This window comes from Thunnus albacares, chromosome 19 (genome assembly GCF_914725855.1).
Source record: "Thunnus albacares chromosome 19, fThuAlb1.1, whole genome shotgun sequence".
NCBI classification, from domain to species: Eukaryota; Metazoa; Chordata; class Actinopteri; order Scombriformes; family Scombridae; genus Thunnus; species Thunnus albacares.
The window spans coordinates 29,692,255-29,701,366 of record NC_058124.1 but is presented as its reverse complement, the minus strand read 5'-3'; the positions used below and the strand labels follow the sequence as shown (position 1 = coordinate 29,701,366).

General features: G+C 42.5%; 1 protein-coding gene and 1 long non-coding RNA gene across 2 annotated transcripts in view; one reads left to right on the top strand and one right to left on the bottom strand.

The window, feature by feature from the left end:
- LOC122970355 (testis-expressed protein 29-like) overlaps positions 1 to 597 on the top strand; it is a gene marked incomplete at both ends in the record, with an annotated part of 1,753 nt that extends 1,156 nt beyond the window's left edge. Inside the window, one exon of the mRNA XM_044336471.1 lies at positions 481 to 597. Coding sequence (XP_044192406.1) covers positions 481 to 597 — 117 coding nt within the window. The remainder of the gene's footprint in view (positions 1 to 480) is intronic.
- Positions 598 to 3,484: 2,887 nt separating this feature from the next.
- LOC122970154 lies at positions 3,485 to 4,644 on the bottom strand. The gene is made up of 2 exons (XR_006399161.1): positions 4,010 to 4,644; positions 3,485 to 3,858 (listed from the first exon to the last, which is right to left on the bottom strand). It is a non-coding gene; the product is annotated as an uncharacterized LOC122970154 (long non-coding RNA).
- Positions 4,645 to 9,112: the final 4,468 nt, after the last annotated feature.

The following is a 9,112-nucleotide window of genomic DNA, read 5'->3' as shown; positions in this document are numbered from 1 at the left end:
TCGACCCTCCACCAGACCCTCCACCAGACCCTCCACCCGACCCTCCATCGACCCTCCATCGACCCTCCATCGACCCTCCATCGACCCTCCACCCGACCCTCCATCGACCCTCCACCCGACCCTCCACCCGACCCTCCATCGACCCTCCACCAGACCCTCCACCAGACCCTCCACCCGACCCTCCACCAGACCCTCCACCAGACCCTCCATCGACCCTCCACCCGACCCTCCACCCGACCCTCCATCGACCCTCCATCGACCCTCCACCAGACCCTCCATCGACCCTCCACCCGACCCTCCACCAGACCCTCCATCGACCCTCCACCCGACCCTCCACCCGACCCTCCATCGACCCTCCATCGACCCTCCACCAGACCCTCCACCAGACCCTCCACCAGACCCTCCACCCGACCCTCCATCGACCCTCCATCGACCCTCCATCGACCCTCCACCAGACCCTCCACCAGACCCTCCACCAGACCCTCCACCCGACCCTCCATCGACCCTCCATCGACCCTCCATCGACCCTCCACCCGACCCTCCACCCGACCCTCCACCAGACCCTCCACCCGACCCTCCACCAGACCCTCCACCAGACCCTCCATCGACCCTCCACCCGACCCTCCATCGACCCTCCACCAGACCCTCCACCCGACCCTCCACCAGACCCTCCACCAGACCCTCCATCGACCCTCCATCGACCCTCCACCCGACCCTCCACCCGACCCTCCACCCGACCCTCCATCGACCCTCCACCCGACCCTCCACCCGACCCTCCACCCGACCCTCCATCGACCCTCCACCCGACCCTCCATCGACCCTCCACCCGACCCTCCACCCGACCCTCCATCGACCCTCCACCCGACCCTCCACCCGACCCTCCATCGACCCTCCACCCGACCCTCCATCGACCCTCCACCCGACCCTCCACCGACCCTCCACGTCTCCTCCAGCTTCTCTCCCTCACCTTCACGTTCTCTCCTCCTTCTTCATTCCTCCATCTCTCTCTCGTTTCCGTCCACTTCTCTTCACCGGCGTGACAGGTGAGATACATTAAAGCATTTAAAGAAGGAGAATAATGATAAAGGTAGAAGGTAGAATAAAGAAAACGAGTTCTCTCTGAGGAAGACGTCTCACTCCGTCTTATCTCTTCAGTTCTTCTCTCGAGCTGAAACTCATTACTCTGCTGTCAGCTGCTGCAGGAAGAAGAGGAATCTGTGTAGAGGCTTTTATTTCAGTTGCAGTCATGTGCTTTAAAGCTCTGGACAGGTGTTTGTCCTTTGTGGGGACACAAAAGTTCATGAACCTACATTGTGGGGACTCACCTCCAATTTAGATTCAATGAGGAAATTTAAGCTTTTTTATTGAGATAAGATGTTGTGTTTCAGGCAGTTTATCTGTTTTTGGAGTCGTACCTGTGGTAATAATTAGGCGCCGCCAGAGGAAACATCATGTGATCAATAAAATCTCATCCTGGAGGAGCTAAAACGTATTACTTTGCTATCAGCTGCTGCAGGAAGAAGAGAAATCTGCATAGAGGATTTTGGGGACACAAAAGTTCATTAACCTGCTTTGTGGGGACTCACCTGTATTTGGGTCCAATGAGGAAGTTTCAACTTGTTTTCTTCATAAGGGATTAAGGTTTGTCAGGTTTTCATGTGGTTTATCTGCTCTTAAAGCCTTATCTGAGTTAGTCATTAGGTGGCGCTAGAGGAAACGTCATGTGATGAATAAAATATCTTCCTCAAAGAGCTAAAACTTTCATTATTCAGCCGTCAGATGCTGCAGGAAAGAAGAGAAATCTGTGAACAGGTTGTTATTTAAGCTTCATAATGTGCTTCAAAGCTCTAGATAGGTGTGTTCACTGTGTGTTCACTGTGTGTTCACTGTGTGTTCACTGTGTGTTACACTGTGTGTTCACTGTGTGTTCACTGTGTGTTCACTGTGTATTCACTGTGTGTTCACTGTGTTCACTGTGTATTCACTGTGTATTCACTGTGTGTTCACTGTGTGTTCACTGTGTGTTCACTGTGTGTTCACTGTGTGTTACACTGTGTGTTCACTGTGTATTCACTGTGTGTTCACTGTGTTCACTGTGTATTCACTGTGTATTCACTGTGTGTTCACTGTGTGTTACACTGTGTGTTCACTGTGTGTTCACTGTGTGTTCACTGTGTGTTCACTGTGTGTTACTCGCCTCCCATTTGGGTCCAATGAGGCAGTTGAAGATTTATTTATTTATTTATTCATTAGGATTGAATGTTGGTTTCATTCAGTGAATAAAAGCTCTTCCTTAAAGAGCTAAAACTCTGGTTCTTCTGCTGTCAGCTGCTGCAGGAAGGAGAGAATCTGTGTTTCACTCTCAGGTTCTGGATGTGAATCAGGTGTGTAAACACATTGTGGGGAATCGACCCGACGCACTGACAGCATCTGAACACGAACCAAAAGCATCATGAGGCGCGTCAAACTGCCTCGACGCCTCTACTACCACCTTATTTTGATTTTGCAGCGTCTAACGAGGAACCATTAGAGAGCGAGATATAAACTAGAGATATAAATAACCATAAAACACTCGACAGATGATTTGCACCCTTAGTTTAATTTTCCTCTTCTGTATTTCTCCTTTTCATTCCTTCATTACATCCAACTAGAGCAGCAGGACGTCAGTTATCACTTCACACCTCAAACCGACCAATCAGGCAGTTCAAGTGATTTTCTTGTAAGTTGGTTTATCGGTGAGGAAAGATCATGAGTCAGTTAAATATAAAGGATTCGCTGTCTTGGATGCATAAATATGATCAGTAAATTATGTGAGTTTGTTGTTTCCTGTTAATTTAGATTTAGAGACAAAGTTATCAGATGAGTTCAGGTTATTTATTAGTGTCTCCAGAGGAAGAACTGCTCCATTTAAACACCCAGAACAGATTTATTTATCATTTATTGCTTCATATGCTGGATGCCTGTAGACAAAATGCATATTTCCACATGTTAGTAGAATCATAACTAAAAGAGTCCAGGTTACACTAGATTAGCATTAAATCAGAAACACTGTTTGTATTTTACCCATAATTAGTGTCAAAAGACAACTCTTCAAGAATATCTCTAAGAAATTATTAGATATTAATGGCAAACCCATGAAATAAAGCTGGACAGGACAATAGAGACAACATGTGCTCTGGATCCTTTTACACTCATCAAACCTTTGTAATTTCCCAAAGTTGTTATAAATCTTTTGGCTCCCAGATATCTGTATGAGGTCAGAGGAAAGTTAGTGAAGCAGCTTCCTCTCAAATACTGTCTAGCATGAAAAAAATGGTGAAAGCAAAAAGTTATTATAAATCACATGCAAGTTAATAAACCATAACTCATACAGGTGGTTCTTGCCTGTTGAAGACATGTTGCTTATTCACCTCGACTGTATCGATGTCGAGGCAGAAATCTCTGAGATATCTCATAACTTGTATCTGAATGATCCCACCAGAGCTTAGTGAAACAATATGTTTATTGAGCCATTTTTGCTGCAAATAATCCAAATAAAAATCGATGCATGTCGGCTCCGGTTCTTCATCAACAGGTGGAGATCAGTCAGTCTGAGCTCTAACGGCTCCATTAGTCCCACGTCTAAATGACTCCGCTGTGCGTTAACGGAGCTTGTTTCCCCAGGACGGCAGTGATGGCTTTAATTATTACCTGCTTAAAGAGCACACAGGGACAGACGGAAACAAGGCAGAGAGAGCTGAGCTCCATCCGTCCACTTGAACGTGAAGGAAAAGAAAACATTGGCTGAGAAAAGCTAATTTGTCTCCGTCTCCTCCTCCTCCTCCTCCTCCTCCTCCTCTCTGCATGTCCTCTTTAAATCTGTGAGAAGACGGAGACAGAAGGCACAGCCAGAGATAGACGGTGAGAAAATTTAGCTGAATCCATCACGATAAACATAAGAGAACAGCGAGAGAGAAAAGAGGAAGCAAGACATCAATTAAACCTCCGTAGCTAAACACAGCGGGCCGACCTGCAGGCCGGCAACATCCAGCAAGAACATCAAAAGACCTCATGAAGAGGCAGGAAGCCGTTTCCATTCATCCAACCAGACCTGAGAGAAAATATACAGTTTAGAGACAAAACAATCACACAAATGTGTCGCAGTATAGAACAGAATAGAACAGAATAGAATACCTTTATTGTCGTTGCACAGCTGTACAACAGACTTTAGTGCGTCCTCTGAGCAGAACATACAATATATATAAAAACAAAACACAAACAGCAGAATCTTCATAGATCAACACACACATGAGCACTGCATATTTAAGACTACACACATAAATAATTATAAAACAGTCACTTAGTCCCAGAAATATGGACCGAGTTCATTTCAGTAGGATAGTGAGTCTGAGAGATACTCGACAGTCTCGCACTTCTCAGAAGTCTGCAGGTGTTGACGGACCTGTAGCGCCTTCCAGAGGGCAGCAGAGTGTCCTGCATGAGATGAGTCCTCCATGATGTTTGTGGCGTGACGCAGACATCAGGTTCTGTATGTGTATGTGTCAGCTACTTCCAGGTCAGGAAGTAAAGCTGCTTCTGTACCTTCTTCCAGTCTGGTCACCAGAATAAAACGTTTTTACATTTCTGCAAACCACAGAAACATTGAATATCTACGTTTCAACACGTGAAATATGTAGCATATTAACATTTCAACAATACGTATCATATCAAAATGTCAACAAAACTTATTATATCAACATTTCTAAAGTGACGTAGTTCACATGTGATCTATATGAGCTGATCTTTCCTGTATAGGAGGAGGAGGAGGAGGATGAGGAGGAAGAGGAGCAGGTGGACGGTTAGTAAGTTTCTAGCAGAGAATGCGGTTCGAGACCACCTCGAAACCGAAACCAATGTCCGCTTCCTGTTTCAACCGACGACAGCGGGTGTTTTTAGCAAGACGTCGGGACATTTGCAGCCGTTTTTCCATGATCTCTCTCCAATCCTAACCAGACCTTAAGCGTTGTCACACCATAAAACATCATTATTCAACGGGTAGAAATGTTGATGTACTAACGTGTTGTAGATATTCAACGTTTCTGTGGTTTGCAGAAACGTTTTGTTCTGGCGACTGGGTTGCTTCTTCACCAGAGAGGTAAACGGTCCATGTGACGTCCTGAGAGATGTGAGCTTCAGACTCTCTCCGCAGGTTCCTCTTTCTGTTTCCTGAAGCTGATGATCAGCTCCTTTGTTTTGGAGGTTGTTGAGCACCAGGTTGTTGATGGAGCAGCAGTCTGACAGTTTGCAGACTCATCGTCGATGTGTATCAGTTATACCACAGTATCATCTGCAAACGTTATGATCGTATTTGTGGGTTCGTAGTAGTCGTGGGTTTAGAGGGGGTAGAGAGGGTCCGGGTCTGATGGGTTCCTGTCTGACAGTCTGTGCTGACCGACACTCTTATTTAATATAGTTTCTCAAATTATTGATCTGAAGACTATAATTTTCATAAAGACAGACAGATAGATCTTTATCTTTATTTAATCTCACAGCAGCAGAGATCTGTAAAGGAATATAAATGGGAATAATAAATATGGAATACAATGAATAAATTTTAAAAAAAATACTAATAAAAATATGTATGATATATGTGCAACGGTAAACATCAGTATAGTAAATAAATAACAGAATAACCAGTATAAATGTTACTGGTATGACACTATAAACTGTAACTGTATGTTATGTTCTGTATGATGAGTCGTGTAAACTTGATAAACAGTGTTGCTGTATGAAAACAAACTGAACGGTGAATAGTGCAGCATGTATAAAACATATATATGTATGTATAGGTGGTGGAAAACTACAGATAAGAAGGAAAAACTGAAATTTCACCGTAAGAACTTTTCTCATGATGATAAAATATCTTTTTTTTTGCAAGTGTGAGAAAACAAATAATTGACATTAATTCTTAATATCAAAACAAAAAGTCTTTACGTCAGAATTTAGTTCAATTATTGATATTAAGAACGAATTAAAAGATCAATTAAAATTATAAACTTTTGCTTTATGAACTTTTCTCATAATCATGAAACACATAAATTTTATTTTACAATCATGAAATAAGTTTCTGGTTGTTATGAAACACAAAATGAAAAAATGAAAATATATTATACTAATACTTTTAGTTATGTCCTCTCTGAGCTTCCATACATTGATCACCAATCAGCAGCCTTTAAATCAGAGACTTTTATATCCGTATTAATTGATATTTATTTATGAAGACGACAGCTGGTGAAAATTATTCTTAAAATCTGAGCAGCTTGTTTTGTCGCGACGCGTTTCGCTGCAGACGTCTCGTCTCTGAGCTGAAGTTTGTACATCTGAGCCTTCGTCTGATCCCTTTAATTCTGCTGTCTGCCTTTCAGCCATCTGCATCCTGCTCTTCCTCCTCCTCCTCCTCCTCCTCCTCCTCCTCGCCTGTCCGCCTCCCTGCGCTTACTCATCCTCTTCATCATCCTGTCTTCCTCCCACACCATCAGCCCTCCTCCTCCTTCTCCTTCTCTCATCTTTAAAGTTCACTTCCTCCTCTTCCTCCTTGCCTTACTCTAGCTTGTTTACAAAGGATTAGAAACTCCAGCAGCGACAGAGCTGCTGTTTTTTACCCTTTAAGGGAGTCGGGACTGGTTTTCTGTTTACTTCTGTGTCTGTTTGTGTTAAATGTCGGAGACTGCCGCTGCCTCAGAGCTAAACTTTGCCCTCGAGCTGCTGTTTTACCCGAACTGTTTGTTTTTCTTCTCACTGCACTTAAAGGGAGAATCCGCCTTCAATCACTTTTGATAAATTGTGGAAATACTTGTAATTTACTTTTATATTGGTAGATTTCTCTTTAACCTGACATGTTTATTACTCCTCAGTCACTGATTTTCTTACAGTCTGTAAATATCTCACCACCTCCTGTGGGTGAAAGTATTTTACAGCCAAGCTCCAGGATCTCATGTTACCGTGGGCGATGACCATGTTGAATTTCTTCCCTCCGTTTAGACGAAACATTACAGAATGAAACACTTTAAACAGGTCTAAGAGTCTGCAGCTAAGCTAGCAAACAGGATGTCATCACTTGAGTCAGAAACACAAATATTGATTCATATTGGTGTGAGCTGACTGTTTGCTAAACCCCTCCCCCTGAACAGCGGTTGTCCAATCATAGCTTAGCAACAGTAGTCACGGTGTTTGGATTTCTCCTCATGTTGAAGCTGCAGTAAGACGACGTCTTCATTAAACCGGTTAAATTCTAAAACACTGTTTTCTTGCAAATACCTGCATCCACATTAAAACACCTAAACAGGTCATTCTCCTCCTACTGGGCATGTGCAGAGGACGGACGAGCGAGTCAGCCACAGTAAAACCAGTGAAGAAGAAACGATATACTGTGTCTGTGTCCGTGATGGCTTCCTGACATTTAGTTTATTGCAGCAGATTCCAACTACGTTTAGTTTAACACTCCCATGAAGCCGTCCACCACTGTTGTTGTGTTTCTTCTTATTATTCTTCCAATGATAAGTTATATTCTGTCACTGATATCTGATATGTTCTGTCATATAATGTGACAGCATTTACACCCTCTGGAGGACGACTGGGAAAAGCTCCGTTTTAGTCTGAACACAGGAAGTGTTTATGAATTTAACCGGCTTACTGTGGACACGATGTCAGATAGATATAAAGTGTTTAGCATGTCTGGCTAACTAGCTTACTACCTGCAGTAGTGACCTAGCATTAGCATTACTGCCAAGGCTAAGAGTTAGCCTGTCATTGGCTAACTCGGTTGTTTTGTGTGGTTGCAAGTTAGAAAAAACTAACTTTACTAAATTTTTAGGCTTTTATTTCAATAACTAGCTCTTCATTGCCGCATAACAACAAAGCTGTTTCTTTGATGACTTTTTAGTTTGTTGAACCTGTTAGCATTAGCCTCAGTCTGTTAGCATGATATCTTGTCTCTCGTCGGACTGCTACCACAGCTGGCTGTCAGTTTGTTGTTTTACAAATTTTATTTGAAAAAATTGTACAATGGACTTTTTTTAATTTGATTATTGAATATTACATGTAGTGTAATTATTACAGCAACATTGAGCTGTGTCCTCTTCATCATCTGACATTTCTCTGGATATTCTCTACAGAGCTGTCTTTAGCTTTTAGCTGAGGTTAACTAGTTTGTGTCTCTGCTTATCATAAGTTTTATATTTTACATTTTTGGTTAAATGTTCAAATCACAATTTGTCAAAACTGAATAGAGATGAAAGAATAAAGAAACACGGCAAGTCACTCTTTTTCCTTCTTCTACAGTACAAGCAGACAAGCTAGCAAAGCTATCAACAACTATCGCCTTGCAGATTGTAGCGATCCGTTGAGTCTTGTGCAAATTTACAGGGTTTTTATTCTAAACTGAGTTGGCTGAAGATAGTAAAAAGTCAGATGAAATAGTTTTCAACCAACTTCTGAAGTTAGCTTAATTATTTATAGTGAGGCACAGATGATTAAATCTGCCGACAGTCATTATTTCAGTACAGTCGATGGTCGCCGGCTATAAATGAGAAACTGCGTTTGTCAGCTTCTGTCTAGAATCAAAGACTCATTGTTTCAAAAATTACTGTAAATTTTGATGGTAAATCTGTAAAGTTTTCTGTGTACGTGTGAGAAGAGACAGATTGACAGACGTAGCAACAGTTACTAAGGGGGGCGGGGCTCACAAACGTGATGCAACAAAACATGACGTTAAGATTTTATGATGTGTAAAAACTTTGTCAACGTTTTTGGCTAAAATGTTTGGCTGTAAAGTCCAAAAAGTGACGTGATGTGTGATTTATCCAGAATACGAGTTTGTTTTTATAAGTGTGTGTTTTAAATGGGTGAATTCTCCCTTTAAGTCCTTCCTGTTGGATTTCTGTCTGCCCTGAAACTGTGAAGTCTTTTGTTTTGATGCATTTTTTTACAACAAAATGATGTTTTATATGGTCTTTTCAGTGTTGTGGCTTTAAACAGTTGTGTCACAGAAATAAACAAACACTGCTGTAAATTTCAGCTCCAGATGTTTACATACGAGTCATGTGACCTTCTCTCTGCACGGTTTTCATTGGCT